The following is a 17,356-nucleotide window of genomic DNA, read 5'->3' as shown; positions in this document are numbered from 1 at the left end:
AAATAATATTTACTAATAGGTAAAGAATAAATGGATATTTTTTTAAATAAATTCTTTGTTGAATTTTAAAAGGTATTTATATTTTATCTTCTCATAAGTAAAATAGCTAAAAAATTAAAGCTTATTTATTTTTGCAGTACTGGGGATTGAACCCAGGAGCTCTTTATCACTAAGCCACATCCATTTTTTTAAATTTTTTTAATTTTTATGTGACATGGTCTCACTAAGTTGCTTAGGGCTTCACTAAGTTGTTGAGGTTTGCCTCGGACTTGGAATCCTTCTGCTTTAGCCTCCCGAGTTGCCAAGATTACAGGTGTGTGCCACCATGCCCCACAAAGACTATAGTTTAAATTATGTTTTTAATAACAACTGATAGCAAATATGATATTTTGAGTTTTTCCTTTAAGGTAGAAAGGACAAAAACAAATTTATAATGCAAAAATGAATTATTAAAAGAAGAGACTAATCATACTTTGTATGTCTAAAACTAAGTTTTGATGATATGCTTATTCATTTTAAAAACTTATAAAACTATCAGTGGAACATTAAGTACTTGTGATACATAAGTGATGTATTTTCATGTCAGTAGAAGTATTAGTATTTTGAGATGAGATGATTATATGGATCAAGGAATAAGGAGTAGAATAGTACTCTGTCTACTATAAAATCTTAAAAGAAATCATTATGTCTAAAAATTTAAAAAAAATTATTAAAAGTGTTTTTCTGGAGTTGGGATGAACATTGAATGTCCTTTTATATTGAAGTAAGAGATCAGGAGCTGGAGTTGTAGATCAGTGCTAGAGAGCTCTTGCCTACCATGTGCAGCATTGGGTTTGATCCCAGCACCACATAAAAATAAATAAATAAAATAAAAGTATTGTACCCATTTAGAACTAAAAAAAAATTTAAAAATATGTCATATTCCTCAATTTTTAAATTATCTCATAAAATAATATTGTGTTATAGAAATGTATGAAATGATATCTTACTGACACTTATATGTAACTTGACTTTATAGGTCCATTTTCATTTGTAGTGCGGTCACAGTTTAATTCTTATACTAGAAGCAGAAAAACCAGACCCACAGATAATGTTCAGATTTATTTGCCCAGACAGAGTTAGGTTGTTTCCTGGCACTTTAGACAAAGACCTTTCCAGAAACTAGTTTCATGCTTCTCATTCCCCCTTAAGATATGAAGAGGTTAAGAAGTATTTAAAGTCACAGAATTAACATAATTATCTACCTGAAAGCCCAGTTTCACTCAATGGTAATTTGTATAAAATATTCTTTATATTGAAACATGCATATGTATTCTGAATTAGCCAGATATTTACACATTTAATGTAGATGGTAGATCTTCACTTCAACTACCTGTTTTTCCTTCTTCATACACTTAATTTTCATCCTTGCCTCTTTCTTCCCCCTTTGCCTCTGGAATTCAGGTTTCTGCAATTAAAAGCATATCAGGGACTGGGGCTGTAGCTCAGTGATAACGTGCTTGCCTCACATGTATGAGGCACTGGGTTTGATCCTCAAAAATAAATAAAGATACTGTATGTCTATCTACAACTAAAAAAATATATATTTTAAAAAAAAAACATCAGTAAACAAGTCTGAGAACTAAATGTAATAAAACAAGCACTTTTAAAAATTTTTGTCTTGGATTGAAGTCCCAGCTCTGCATTTATTAAGAGATTTTTAGCAAACAATTTAACTCCATGGGCCTGTTTCCTTATCAGAAAAGTAATATTTATTTCTTAGGGTTATAGTAAGAATTAAATAAAAGCATCTGTAAATTGTCTCATGCATAATAGTAACAATATTAATTCTGCCTTTCCATCTATTCCTGCCTGCCTTGTGTACCATGCTTTCAGAGTACTAGTACTTCTGTGCTGCACCACATCAGATTTAAAGTAAATAGCAAATAAAATCTGAGGTAAAAGCCCACAGATAAGGCATAGATTACTTTACAATATATAACTTTAAAAATTTAAATATAACTGACTAGTTCTCAGGAAGAAAAATAGAACATTAAAATCAATTTGCATATTTAAGACTTTCTAAACCAGAATATTCTGCATTTGAAAATGCACGTTTTATGTGTGCATTTCAGTTGTAAAACTGTTATTTGAAAGTAATAAGTTGTTCTTATATGATAGTCATTATTTAGCATCCTGGTATAGTTGTTTTCTGAAGATATGCTGAGGGCCTAACATAGTTTGCTTCCATAAGAAATCTGGGTATAATAACCCCTAGTGAGTGAAGTACTGGACGTAAGTTTCAGAAAGTGAAACAAGAGCTTCTTGATGAATGACGGATGTAATACTACGTACTTGTCATGATAACTAAAAATGAAGCATAAGCTTCTTTGAGGGTGACAGTGCTAATGAAAAGTTTACCTAAATATTTACAATGTAAAATAATGCTTGTCTTTTTGAAAATCTACTTTTATTAGTTTGGGAACCCGTTGTTTGAATCTGCTTGGTTTCCAGCAGTTCATGGGTGATAATGATATGACATCCGATTTAGTTGATGAAGGAAAAGAATTAATCAGACGAGGTAAGATTTTAAAAAAAAGAAATGTGTCACATTAGATTGGGTAGAGAGAAGTGATGGGAGGGGAGGGATGGGGAAGGGGAGACAGGAAGGGCAGCAGAATAAAATAGACACTAGTATTGCTGTATGTATATACGTGTCTGTATAACCAATGTGATTCTGCAACCTGTTCACTTGGAAAAATGAGAAATTATACCCCATTTGATTCAAATGTGAAAATGAATAAATAAGGTAAATGAAGGGAAAATGCTAAGTACTAAGATTCAAAGTACAAAATTAATGTTTGTATAATTTATAAATAATTTGAAATCTCTTTTCAGCAATTAGAAGTTTACAAATTTTTTAGCTAAAAATCTACACACACAGCTTTCTTAGGAAATATAATTGTTTAATAAGTTCTGCATTCTAAAGTATGTCTACAATTTCATAACACACTTGTATTGTCTTTTAGTTGTTTTCACATTTGCCTTGAAACATATTTGCCAAGGTCTATGCAAGTATAAAATTCATTTATTTAAAAAACTATCAGTTTGATAACTACTTGGGAAATAATTCAACCAAGAGTATTTTTTTAAACAATATAATGATTATTAATGTGAGAATGTTAGTACTGATAGAATATATATAGCAACCTATTCTCAAAATTGAAAGTATTAAGTTTACTGATGTTCAGATGATGATGAGAAAGTGGGAAAAGCATAGACTCTAGAACGTTGGTTCTTAGATATACTCCAAAATTAGCTTGCATAGCCTTCACGTGCTTTAAAAGAAGGGAATGTCTAATTGATATAATGCTTTCTGCATTAATTAGAACTCATCTGGCATATCATATCCAGTCCTGAGTAAGATTTTTACAAATAAGATTGATGAATTGGAAAATGTTAAGAGGATAGTCAGAATTTTATACTTTTAGAGCATATTCTAAGGGAGATTGGGACCCAAAAGGGTGAGTGTATAACCTGAAAAGAGTAACAAGAGAAAAACACCTATACAGAAAGAACAGAAATATGAACTTAGTTTAGAAGATGGGACTAAAAAAGAAAAAAGTTACAGAGAAACAAACTTCAGGTCATCATGAGGAAGAAGTGTTTTCCTTCACTAAAGCTATTTGACAGAGACTACATGGCCATCTTCACCAAATATAAAGAAAATGAGCCCTGTGTGGTTAGGTTACTTCTCAAGTCCTTTCTAAAAATGACTTATTACGTTTGATTTTGTAGTTATTTAAAAGAAATATTGGTCATAGACTGATATCTTTACTTCATTTTACTGTATGTCTGATTAAACCATATTATACCAAATTTGAGGCTCTTTTTCTATCTCCAGAAAAGAGAAAAAGGCAAAGGCAAGAAGAAGGTGAAAATCGAAGAAGAGTAAGTACAATATTTATTACATTGTTATAACCTATTGATTAATGTGAAATATTGTAAGAATTGTAATAATTAGCTGAAGACAGAAGAGCAGCGGGAATATGGCATAGGATGTGTTGTTAAAGGAGGAGAATTTTATTACTTTTACATATACATGCTAGGTTTCCTGTCAGACTTGTTCTAAAATATCATTAGTAATAAATTATTTCTTATTCAGCATCAAGCAGTTTCTCATCTAAGGCATGTAGTTAGTAAATATTTGTTGAGTGAATGAGTGAATTCATGTAGTCTTCCTAATAAAGTGGTTTGGATTACTTTAAAATTGTTACATTTTTGTAATAATGCATTAATTCTTTTCCTCCTTAATTTTTTCTTTAGTATTTGCTGAGGAAACAGACCTTCTCCTAGAATGAAAATACAAAAACTGAGAAAATCTATTCATGGTTTCCACAAATTTTTAATAATTGGTTGTGTTTATGCTGATATATTTTAGTGTATGTCATGTGAAGGGGAGACTTGTTTTTTATTTCAGAAGAGTAGAAGAGTACTAGAATCAAAGAGTAGAAGGTACAGGAAGTAGATTTCACTTCTCTATGAGAATTTCTGACTTCTACAATTTACCAAAATTGTAATAGGCTGCTCAAACATAGAAAATGATATTATCTAGTTGAAGAGCTAAAAAGCATCTGGTATGGATATTTTACAATGAGTCCCTGCATTACATGGAAGGTTGAATCAGGTGATCTTGAATAGCCATTTCAATTCTAAGAATTTAATTAATAGAATCTCAGTTAATGTGACTTTACTACATATAACTCACAATTCTGTGTGAATCAACTTTAATTATGCTATCAAAAATTACTTCAGGTCTCTAGCATTTTAGTGAATTTGAAAGAAATTTTTATTAGTATCTTAATCACATAATTTTATAGTTTTTCTATAGTCCACAAGTTTATTGGAACACTGTTTCAAATTTTAGTTAGAATAAAAGTTTAACATAATCATAGCTGGCAAGTGTCTTTAAATGTTTTCATTAAGAATTAAAGTTTATAGGCTGTATCTCCCTCTGGAGATGGCCTACATTCTTCCTTTAACGTGTCTCTGTTTTCCTAAATAAACCTTTGTTTGTGTCTCTGAAAATAAAAGATTAAAGTTTATAGAGGCTAGTTTTAATAAATCATGTGAAGATAAAAACATTGGCTTTTTTTTTTAAGGTACTGAGGATTGAACTCAGGGCACTGTGCATGCTAGGCAAACACTGGTGCTTAGTATCTGATTTTTAAAGGCACTATGGCAATTATACTATTACTAATAAATTTCTGAGAGAAAATGATTGTTGTATTACCCTGCATGTAGACTTTTGACACTGATGAAATATTCTCTGTTCTTTTGTTATATATTAATATATGTTTCTTTTCTAGGAATGGAAAGAACGTTATGGACATAATAGAGAAGATTCCACTAGAAACAGAAATGTTCATCCTGACCCAAAAGAGTCAAATTTCTCAGATATCAATACCAATTGGTGTAAGTAGTTTGTTTTCTAGTTTGCTTTAAAATATTTTTCTTGTGCTTACTTGCATAGAGACTGATAGTTAGGATTCCCCTCCAGAAATGTCTCTGTAGAATTGTAAACATGCATCTGCAGTGACTTTCCTTTTTCACATTCTTTAGTATATACAAGGAAGGGTAAACTCAAATGTGCATTTTGGTAGAAAAGGAGAAATTAAGACATCAAATGAATACTATAAGTATACTAACCTAAATATAAAAGCACTTGTTCAATGTGTTAGGCAGGTACTTGTTTGTATTATTTACCTTGACTTTTTTTTTGTAGATGTGGGTATTCAGCTGGTTTTACAATTGTTTATTGGCTGACTCTTGTATTCGGGTACTTTCCATATATACACTGATAAAGAGAAGGTAAATTTCTTGTCCTCATGATGCTTATAATTTAGCAAAGAATTGATACCAGGTAGAAGCCATCAGTCACTGGTATGTGTTAAGAAACTTTCCCATAGCGCTGACTCTGTACTGACATAAGGCAGAAACCATTTGCCCCTGGGAAGGTGCCAAGAAACCTATTTCTGTCTAGGACTTTGTACTGTGTAGAAGGCAAAGTCTGTCACTGGGAGAGAGATGATGTTGCTGAAGGAGCCCCACCACTGAGGCCTCAGTGCACAGAAATCTGCCTAAGACTGAGGATTGAGCAGGAAAGCTGAGCCCAACAAGTTTTATGCAACGTTAGGCTACTATTAGAGAAGTAGAAAATGGAGAACCCCCTCTGTGGCTGAAATATGAAGGTGGAAAAGAATACTGAGAGAAACCATCTAACAACTTGGGGCCCTCCCAGGTGTGAGGCAGTGACAGTTCATTGCAGGAGAAATGTGAAATCTGTGGAGATTTAAGGGAACTAAAGCAACAATGAAGTCCAAATCCAGATTAACTACAGATTAAATTGATTCAGTCCTACAACACTAAGATGACCCATTCTGAGCACATAACAGTTATTTATCTTAATTTCTTCTTTTATACAAAATGTCTGGCATTTAACCAAAATTATGAAATACACAAGGAACTAAGAAAATATTAGCCATCTTTAAAATATAAAATATGCAACAAATTAGACATAGAAGCAGCTCACGTGTTGGAATTATTAGACTGTAGAATGAATTAGTACATTAAAATATCTAATAGAAAGATTGGATAATGTGCATGAACAGAGGGGGTGTGGGAATTTCTCCAGATGGAAACTATACAAAAGAGGCAAATGGGAATGTCAGCAACATTTTAATGATAGACTATTTGTAATATTTAGATTTGTCAGGAGAGTTATTACTGAAGGGTGCACACCTGGTGCTGAAGGAACCCACCTAGGGAAATGGGAAAAAAGTTCTGTCTTGGGAAAGGATTTGTGTAATACAAAAATATTTCTGTAAACATTTGTTTGAACATTGAGGAATGAATGGTATTTAGCTAAGTAAACGGTGTTCTAATCAGAATGAGTGCAAGACATAGTGACATGAAAGAGCCTTTAGAAGTGTGCATGTCTTTTCTGTGATGGCAGCCTGAGCATAAGCTGGCTGATAAGAAAGAAAGCCACAGAGATAGTTGGGGGAACAGACACTGTCATGCTCAAAAGTTTAGATTTTATCCTAAAGGTAAGATTTTAATCTGGGAAGAAGCATGATAAAGATGAATTTGATGCCATAATTTTCAGAAAAGAAAAACCATAAAAAAACTTTTTGGAGTCTGTTACAGTAATGCAGTTAAGAAACAAGGAGGGCCTAAAATAAGGCAGTGATCCTGAAGATAAAAAGAAAAGGGTTTATTTAAATGATATATAGGGTAGAATTAAGAAGGAGAGGGCTAGAGTTTTGGTTAAAGCTAGGAAATAGAGGAATCTGTAAAGAAATTTTGAACTCTTACCACTCAGTAGAAGTTTATAGAATGGAAAGATCTGGGAGTACGGGGGAATGGTTAAGAGGAGGGGAGGCATAAAACCTTAGATGAACTAGAGAAAAACCTGGAATGTGGTATTTAACCATAATTTGCTGAATGAATGAGTGAGAAACATGACAAAGACTTCCCTTTAAAGCCGAGTCTGAGATGACAAAAATGTAAAATATGGATAGTGTGCTTTAAGTTTTAAAAATAAACTATATTAGAAGTTGTTTTGAATCTATTTGGATTAGATTAAATTTACAACAACATTGTGAGAATTTAAGTTGTTATGTGGAAATCCACATCTATGGGCTGGGAGTGAGGCTCAATGGTAAGAGTGTCTGCCTGGCATGCAAGAAGTCCTGGGTTCCATTCTGAGCACCTCAAATAAATAAATAAAGATATACTACAATGCTTCCTGCAGAAAGGAAGGAAGGAAGGAAGGAAGAAAGGAAGGAATTAATTAATATCCATTTATGTAGAAAAGGAAGAGTTAGTTCTCTAGATTTGTACTGATTAGTATGATAACTATTAGCCACATGTAACCATTGAATACTTGCAATGTGGCTGGTGCCCCACGTTAATAACATTTTGAATATATTGGATTAAATTAAACATATTAAAGTTCATTTTATCTTTGTATTTTTACTTTTTGATGCAGTTACTAGAAAATTTCGAGTTAAATATGGAACTCAGATTTTATTTTTGCTGGCCAGTATCATCCATACTCTTACCTCATGGGCAAAAAACTAAGGCCTTTCTTTAAAAGGATGAGTTTATTATCTTGTAAAGTCCAGCCAAAAAAATGAGATTCATTATGAAAGCAACTGAAACTTGATTTAATAATGAACAATTCCCTATTAGTAACTCTGATTCATACTATTTAAGTCTTTGTACCAGATCTGCCTCTCAGCTAGATCTAACTACAAGACTGGAGAAATTTTTGTTATTACATTCTATTATACTGTTTGCAATTTTAATCTGATTTCTAAAGAACCATTAGTTATCTTTTCTTATGTTATTTGTTTTCACAATCAAGATCTGGCTCCTTTATAATCTTGATTTTTTTTTTCTGTGAGTCTATAGACTGTAACCCACAAATTAAAAGGTGATAGGGAAGTAGACATTTTTTTCTTCTTTTGAACAGCATCCAAATATACCAGAGCTAATAATAAAACTGAAAGGGACCGAATAGAACTTCTCCAAGATGCAGAACCTTTGGATTTTAATGCAGAAACATTCACTGATGATCCTCTTGAATCTGAATCAGGAAGGTAAGTTTTGGCTGAGTCCTTTTGGCTCTAGCATTCCTCGGAAATTTTAGGAACATACGGATTTGAGAAAGTTGAAAACAAGTAATAAATAAACATAAAAGATATATAAATTGGGCTGGGGACATAGCTCATTGGGTAGGGCCCTTGCCTAATATGTGTGAGGTCCTGTTTTTTAACACTAAGCAACACACACACACACACACACACTCACACAGTACATCTTTACTACTAATAAAAAGCATATTGGTAACCTTTGAAACCTTTTTATACCCTCTGATGCTGTTATGTATTAAACAACATTAAGGTATTCATTAATGATAATGTAAATTGGTGTTTTTATATAATACAAGTATACAAGTGGTATTATAAACAAGAAAGAAAAGTTGAAATATATAGCAAATAATCATAGCAATATTATGTCTATACCTGACAATTCTATGTATTAAGCGTATTATATTTAGCCACAACTGCAAGATTATGTGTTGATGTCAGACACGATTCTAAGAACTTTAACATTTTATATTTAGTTTAAAATCCAATTATATTTAAATCCAGAGAGGCATAGTAGTAATTTGCCTAAATGTCAAGTTAAGCATTCAAACTCTAATAGAGCAAACTCTACTTTTACTTTAGAAGCTGTTCCATTAGCAAGTATTCTATGAGAAAATAATAAAAGCATAAAGATATTTACCATATTGCCTATAAATAGCAAAAAACCTAGAATATTCTATATATATTCAACAATTAAGAGTGGTTATGAAATTGATTAATTTCCTGGATGTGTCTTACATCCCTTCCCCATTTTTTTATATCCTTCACTCTTTCATACATGTATCTACATGTATGTATTATACAGCTCTAAGACAGTTGCTGGTTGATTTATAATTAAGTCCTTTTGGATAATACACTTGGAAGGTAAGTTCCTGCTTTCAGCTACTGAATAGATTTTATGGTGCTTACCAATTATATAGTCAGTTCCTTTTAATGTGTTCTCATTTTTCTGTCTTTATTATTTTTGATGCTTCAGATCATTTCTTTATGTTCATCTTTTAGGTATCAACCTGGTGGACGATATCTCTCAATGTCTTCTAGCATAATATTTGATGATGTCTAAAGTCTGGAAAAATTCATGCAATGACTAATGAAGGTCAAAACATAAGTTCAGTCTTTATGAACATCTCTGTGCCACAGAATTTCCTCTGTACTCTCAGTGAAATGTCAGAACAACAAAAAGGCACTGAGAATTAATTACATCTTAGTAATAATAGTTTATTGTTCCCTGAGTTATAGTATCATCTTTTCTATTAGGATTTATTGCACCATTCCCTAAGTGTCTGCCTTAGGAATACGATCACAATAGAAGGATTTAATTCATGATAAAGATCAGTATATATTGAGAACATGTAATCCAGTTTGTTTCAGTTTATTTTTTTTTTCAGGAGAGTTATATTAAAGGTCCAAGAAAGCCATAGATCATACTAAATAATATTATACACTTTTATTATTGTGATTATATTTTTGCTGTTTCTAAAAAGTATGTTCAACCTATATTTCCCAAAGAAATATAAATGAGTGGAGACCTCAGATAATAACCATATTCTCAAAACTTATGTCTTAAAATAAGACTTGCTTATCAGACATAACTGAATGTAAAAAAGCTCTTTTTCAAGGCTGTGTGTAAATTAGTGGAGGTTTTTGCATGTAAACTAAAATTATAATTCAACTGATAGCATTAGTGTCTTTAGGATGTATACTCTAATCAAGTAATACAGTATTCTTTCAGTCCTTGTAATAAATGGAATTTTTTATGCTTTTGGTATTCCTCTGTAAAACAATTTCATTTAAGAGAGAAATTTTTACTTTTAGCATTTAGTATATTGATTTCAGTGTTGATTATTCCATTGAAGGAGAAATTCTAAGCATTAATGGTAAATAGTTTTATTTTTTTAATAACCAAAGAGTTCCAAAAATTCTCTCATATTTAAAGTTGCCTGTTTACACTTTTTAAAAAGAAAAATATGGTTATTCAAAGATTAAGAAATGAATCCATTTGCTTTTATTGCTAGCACTTAAATTGTGGTTTATAGAAAACAGAAAACTGAATTAGAATGAAAATGTAAAATAATAACTTGTTGGTTAAACATGCTTATTATTTTCAATTGCTTGTTTTAATCTTTTTGTTTAAGTCAAAATTAGATATTTATTTTAAAACATCAGCTTTAATGCAAAGTGAACATGATTAAATGTAACATGCTTGGCAGAGAAATTTTTGTGGCACTGAAATATTTGTACAATATTTCAAATCCCATGCTATATTTGATGACCATACTTGAGCTTGCCCAGATCAAGTTTCAGTTTAACACCTATTATCCTTGTAATTATTACTTTCACTCTCAGCTGTGTCCATTTGAAGATGAATTATATGGTCATCCTAATAATGTGCTCTATGTTTCTTGAAGCTAATCTTTTCTTGAGTCATAAATTTAAAATTTTCATTTCTCTCTTTAATGAGTGTTATCATGTAATGTTTTAAAGACAGTTCTATGCAGGTACTGAAAAAAATAGTGCATCATCCTAATTATCTGATTTTTTTAAATCTTTGTGTTTTTATAATCTTTGATATTTGATCCCTTTAAAATAATTATCAGTGGATATATTTACTGTTGATTGAAGGTCATAGAGACTGCTTATTTGAGGATACCTATACCTTTTTTTTTGGGTGGAGGGGTTACCAGGAATTGAACTCAGGGGTATTTAACCACTGAGCCACATCCCCAGCCCTATTTTGTATTTTATGTAGAGACAGGGTCTCACTGAGTTGTTTAGTGCCTCGCCATTGCTGAGGCTGGCTTTGAACTTGTGATCCTCTTGCCTCAGTCTTCTGAGCCTCTGGGATTACAGGCAGGAGCCATCACGCCTGGGGAGGACACCTATACCTTTTATTGTGCTGTGTGGTCTGAGAGCAGTAGGCCAGAAGCAGTAATTTAATACCATTTGTAATTTTAGAATTTACCTTAGGCAGATCATGTGACCTTTCAGTGCCTCAATTTCTTCATTTGCAATTGAAGATGACACTGCTGTTTATCTACAGATCTACCTCACAAAACTGTTGTGAGGAAATTGAGTTGATGATTATGCACTGGAATTTAGAAAGACAAAACAAGTTGTTAGCTATGTTATTTTTCCTAGTGGTGCTTGAAGGTGTTGCATGGTAGAAATGATCTTCCCAGAGAGAGGTCTGATTTCTCATTATTACACAGAAGACCACAAGTCCACAGAGTGAAAAAAAAAAAAAAAACTTTTTGGACTAATTCATCAGAAGTCCCATGAAAATTGTGTTTTATTATTTAGTGTTTGGTTGACTTTGTAATATTTTTCCTTAGCAGAATGTTGTTTCTCATCAGGTTTTTTCATGATATTCTGATGCTATTGTACAAGTAGAAACAAAAAAGAAAATTTCCAATTACTATTATACTATCTTTTATAGCACCCTATAACATTCCTTTATATATTCTTATATATAAAGGAATGTTACTTCTTTCCTTTACTATTAAGTTTTTATCATTATAATAATTGAAGCATATATGTATTCACATATACTTTGCAGATGGTATATATTCAATTATGACTTTTGAATTATTTCCAAAATAATTCATGGTTGTTTTAGTGATCCAGAGTATTCAAATTTTAAAGCAGAATTTATCTTATAGGATTTTGTATACAATCATATACAAAAGTTACTTTTGCTGGGTAAATTTGAGTTCAGAAGACAATAATTTAACCTCTAAAGACTCAGTTCTTTCTGGAGGTCTAAGTTAATATTGTTTTAAACCACTTTGTGTAGAAAACCCCTGGTATTTGCAAAAATTTTTTTGTTTTGTTTTTGGTACTGAGGTTTGAATTCAGGGGTACTTGACCACTGAGCCACATCCCCAGCCCTATTTTGTATTTTATTTAGAGACAGAGTCTTAGTGAGTTGCTTAGTGCCTCACCATTGGTGAGACTGGCTTTGAACTTGTGATTCTACTGTCTCAGCCTCCCAACCCTCCCACACCTCTTACAGGTGTGCATCACCATGCCTGGCACATTTTTCTATTTTGAGAAGCTTATTAACATATAATGACATCTGTTGCAAAATACTGCAACCAAATTCATCTACTTTACATACAAAATGCACTTCTTGAAAAAAGTATTTCTGGCAATTACTTTTTTTTTTTTTTTTTTTTTTTTTAGTATCCTGGGATGGAACCCAGTGCCTCATGCATACCAGTCAAGTGCTTTACCACTGAGCCATATCCCCAGCCCTCTGGAAATTACTTTTTGATGTCTTTCTTACATGTTAATAAATATCTGTTTAAAATTTTCTAAATTATTATTATTTTTTTAGATAGTTATTAGGTATGGTTATTCTACAAGCCAGTAATTCAAAGTAACCATTGCAGAAAGTAATTATAATCTGTAATTTTCATGAATCACCTATAATTAACTTTTAACTTAATCACCTGTAATTAACTAATTAACTTTTTACTACTTAAATAACATGTTATCAATAGAGAATTTTGTAAAAAAATATTCTTAAGAGATAAAGTCTAATTATTAAAATTGGCTCTCTTACCAAATGAAAATAAGGGCTTTACAATAATTGCATCACACAGAAGGCCCTCACTTCACAAAAGTAGTAATAGCTAAATCAAAACATTAAAGGTTTTCAATTTATAAAAGAATAAATCAAACAATTCAATAATCCAAATATTCAGAAATAAATGCTGCCAAGCTATTTGTTTTGGGCCTCTACTTTTTGTTTAGATCATCAGTTCTAAAATTTAAGCAGAATGTATACCCAAATCAATGTAAAGGAAAAGTCAATGTATGTTTCATATAAAAAATGAGGTGTGCTATTAAAGAAAAAATTGCATTTTTCTTTAATAGCACACCTCATTTTTTATACCTTTAATGAGTTTACAGAATGTTCTTGTGATATGTTAATTACTATATTAAAGAAAAAAATAAACTTTTACGATTCACACTGGTTAGTAAGGTTAAACTTGTGATTTGAGTGGGAAAGTGTATTTTTGCACTAAGAGACAAAATCTGTCCTGAGACATGTTAGCATACTTAAACTCCAAAGTATAATGGATCATATTATATTAAATCCTAAATTTTAAGAAGTAAATGTATTTAGGGTTTTGTCTTTCTTTTCTGCCTCCTTTTCTCATTTTTTATGTCTTCCTTTCTGAGACCTCTTTCCAGTATGACTTTCAGTGTGTTGACAGATTTTTCTTCTATTTGTTTTTGTGTAAATTTGTTTTGATGAGCAGTACACTCAAAAGGAACTACTCTGACTACAAATCACACTACTTGAAATAACAGTATTGTACTTAAAGTAGTGAAACAGGTTTTGCTAGATAGCTAAGCAACATCTGGATGTAAATGTGAAGTATTCTGGCTCAGTGTGTTGTCTGTTAGGTCACCAAGGAGAGCACTTCAGTAAAATGAATTGTTTTCAGTAAGTTTTAGCATAAGAAATGGATTTCCAAATTTAAAAATCCCAAAACATTAAGAACCTTGACCTTTTTCATGAAAAGTGATTCATAAATAATATAAATTATTAAAACTTTCCTTAGGATAATTGAAACAATATAAGAGGCATCTTCCGTATGAATTCCCCTTTGTGTAGGGTACTTCAACTCAGAGGCTTTTTCAAGAAGATTGGGAAACTAGGTAGTGTAACCCACTTCTCCAGCTCCTAGAATCAGGCCTTATGAGTCATCTCCCTTAGCAGGACAGACATGAGTCTGATCTATTTTTTTCTATTGCAAAGGGAACATTCTTTTTGTGCTTAGCCTGGTTTAACTAAAAATTTTCCCCCACCATTTTCAAAAGATTTGTCTATTGAGGTAAACTGAGGTGTTGCTATAATTTTAAATTTCTTAATAAAGACTATTTGCATTTTTCTCTTTTCAAAGGTGTTCTAAAAGACATTTGTTTGTAATACATTCTTTGGGAAAAATTAGCACCCCCCCCCAAAAAAAACCTTTTCTTTTGTGGTTATCTTCATCTAAAATCATTTTGTGAAAGGAAAATTTTACTGTACTTGGTGCAAAGGAACAGAAAGAGTGGCTTACTGTGGCAGACATGTAAAGTCATAATTTATTAAACTGTACAGCACTATTTAGAGTTGATATTATTGACATAAATCTTATCAACCTATATACTTACAGCTGTATTTATCACAAGAATGGTGACTAGCATCTTCCCTACTTAGCATATTAAGTTGTAGGGAAGAGACTGTGTATTTATTTGTTAAAGCAATCCAATGGATTTGTTTTTGTCCATATTTTGAAACCAACTTGAAGGATTTTCTCATTTTAGAATGTAGAGAATATGTGGACTTGCTTTTAAAATTACTGTAACCTAACTTATATTTATATATTATAGCATTGAAAAATACAAAAGAGCTCTAATATTGATGTTATTACTTCATGGTATTTAATTTTTATAAATGTTTTTGTAAGTAATTGTAGTTTTGCTTTTAAATGTCTAAAACTATTTCTCAAATAAGTTCTGACCAGACCCTTTTCCTTAGGATAATAAATTCTAAGCTTCAGTACTCTAATGTGGATTTGAAATATTCCCACAATCTCTTCAGTATGTTTTTGTATATACCAATATCCAAGCAAAGTATACCAAAAGGCTAATTTCCATGTTGCATTAATAACGTGCTTGTTATTTTGCCTTCTTCTAATTCAGTTGATTAGATGAAATAAAAGATAAATTTCTTAAATGTGCATTTGATTATGATTTTTCAAAATGTTCATTCACTGTGTTCATTTTGGTGCATGATGCCAAATTTCATTTTAATCAGTCATTATTACCTGATATATAATGACAGATGTTTTCCTATCTGATCAGTGGGTTGTAGATTGAACTATTTTTCTCTTTAGGTGTAGATTCTCAGTACAATTTCAAACATGTATTTGGGAAAAGCTGCAAAGTGCTATCTATAAGTAAGTTAGCATCATTGGCCTTATCTGTGCATAATGTTCTCTCAGTTTGAATTTGACAGATTTATTGACTTGCAGCTACTTTGTAGTATTGTAACTTATTGTGATGTAATGAATTTTTGAAATGTTTATATGATTAGTTGTTAAAATATAGGAAATTATGTAGCTTTGCATGAAATAAACATTTCTCTAAGTTATGAAGAATTTTGCTGATTATTTGTGATTTTACTTCACTTGAGATTAAGTTCTTTGAGGTAGATTCAGGCATCTTTTGTTCCTTACAATTTATTAGCAAATTTTAGAAATATTTTAAGATAAAAAAACACATATAATTTAGTTCCACATTGCTTTATTATGTGTTTATAATTAAAACAGAAGTGATTATAAAAAGTAAAGTAGAAACCATGAAATTGCGAATGGGAAAATAATAGAAAAAAGTTAACAAAACAAAAAGCCGGCTCTTTGAAAAGATCGATAAAAGTAATAAAACCATAGCCAGCCTAATCAAGAAAACACAGCAGGTTACTTTGTAAATACCAAAATTTAAAATAATTGGAAATTGAAATTAAAAATAATAATATTTAAATTAGTACCCCCTCCCAATTCAGTACTCAGGAATAAATCTAACAAAATCTGTACAAAATCTTTGTGAGAAAAACTACAAAATAAATCAAAGAACTAAATGAGAAATAGTCCACATTCATGCATTGGGTCACACATATTATCAAGGTGTGAGTTCAATGCAATCCAATTTAAAATCTTATTTTGGGGATATTGGCAAATTGATTCTGAAATTTATTTGGAGAGCAAAAAAACCTAGAAGAGTCAACTCATTGTTAAAAGTACAGCAACTATATCAGAGGACTAATTTCAAATCTAACTGTAATACTATAGTAATTAAGACATTGTGGAATTGGTGAAAGAATAGACAGAACAATGGAATAGACTGGAAAGCCCAGAAAAGGGATCCACAGAAATGTAAACAAAGAAACAGAGGGAATTCAACAGAAAATAGACAGTCTTTTCAACAAATGTTGCTGAAACAACTGAACATCTACATGCCAAAAAAATTAATCTAGACACCAATCTTACACATTTCACAGAAATTAACTCCAGCCAGGTCCCATGGTGCATGCCTCAAATCCCTTTGTCTCAGGGAGCTGAGGCACAAGGATTGCAAGTTTGAGATCAGCCTCAGAAATTTAGCAAGACCTGTCTCAAAATAAAAAAATTAAAATGTGGAGATGTAGCTCAGAGGTAAAGTGCCCCTGGGTTCAATCCCCAGTACTACTAAAAGCAACAACAAAATAAAACAAAAAAACCCACCAAAAAATCATGTGGAAAGATTTTATATATATACATATATATATACAGCTGAGAGAAGATGGGTAAGAGCCTACACATGGGAATTATTTTGGCTCACATTTTTGGGGGGCGAAGATTTCCAAAATACCAAGAACCTTGTGTCTACGTGTTTGAAAGGATGATAATGATGATGAACTCATCGTATGGATCTTGTCAAAGCATTGTAGTAGGGCGACCTTGTGAAAATAAGAAACATTTTTCCAGGGCAAAGTGTATCTTGGAAATCTTTGAGGCCAATTTTCAGCTATAGCCTGAAGCCAATGAATGAGAGAGTTTCTCAGGGTGGGCCACTTGAGAAATAATGTGCTTAGCCTAACTACTTATATTTGCCAAATGAAACTA

The 17,356-nt window shown here is 31.6% G+C and overlaps 1 protein-coding gene across 3 annotated transcripts in view; it reads left to right on the top strand.

Annotated features, from left to right (window-relative positions):
• Nucleotides 1–15,433, top strand: part of Lmbrd2 (LMBR1 domain containing 2) — a 52,281-nt gene extending 36,848 nt beyond the window's left edge. The window contains exons 14-19 of one of the 3 annotated variants that reach the window (XM_078017438.1): nucleotides 2,457–2,560; nucleotides 3,884–3,930; nucleotides 5,349–5,454; nucleotides 8,519–8,645; nucleotides 9,502–9,560; nucleotides 9,699–15,433. In XM_078017438.1, the coding sequence (XP_077873564.1) occupies nucleotides 2,457–2,560; nucleotides 3,884–3,930; nucleotides 5,349–5,454; nucleotides 8,519–8,645; nucleotides 9,502–9,523 (406 nt within the window). In that variant the 3' untranslated portion in view covers nucleotides 9,524–9,560; nucleotides 9,699–15,433. Of the gene's footprint in view, nucleotides 1–2,456; nucleotides 2,561–3,883; nucleotides 3,931–4,305; nucleotides 5,455–8,518; nucleotides 8,646–9,501; nucleotides 9,561–9,698 lie in introns of those variants that run through there. The other 2 variants (XM_013358784.4, XM_078017441.1) reach the window with 2 other exon arrangements.
• The last annotated feature ends 1,923 nt before the right edge of the window (nucleotides 15,434–17,356 follow it).

This window comes from Ictidomys tridecemlineatus, chromosome 1 (assembly GCF_052094955.1).
Source record: "Ictidomys tridecemlineatus isolate mIctTri1 chromosome 1, mIctTri1.hap1, whole genome shotgun sequence".
Classification (NCBI taxonomy): domain Eukaryota; kingdom Metazoa; phylum Chordata; class Mammalia; order Rodentia; family Sciuridae; genus Ictidomys; species Ictidomys tridecemlineatus.
The sequence above is the reverse complement of the archived record's forward strand: the minus strand, read 5'-3'. Positions and strand labels throughout refer to the sequence as shown.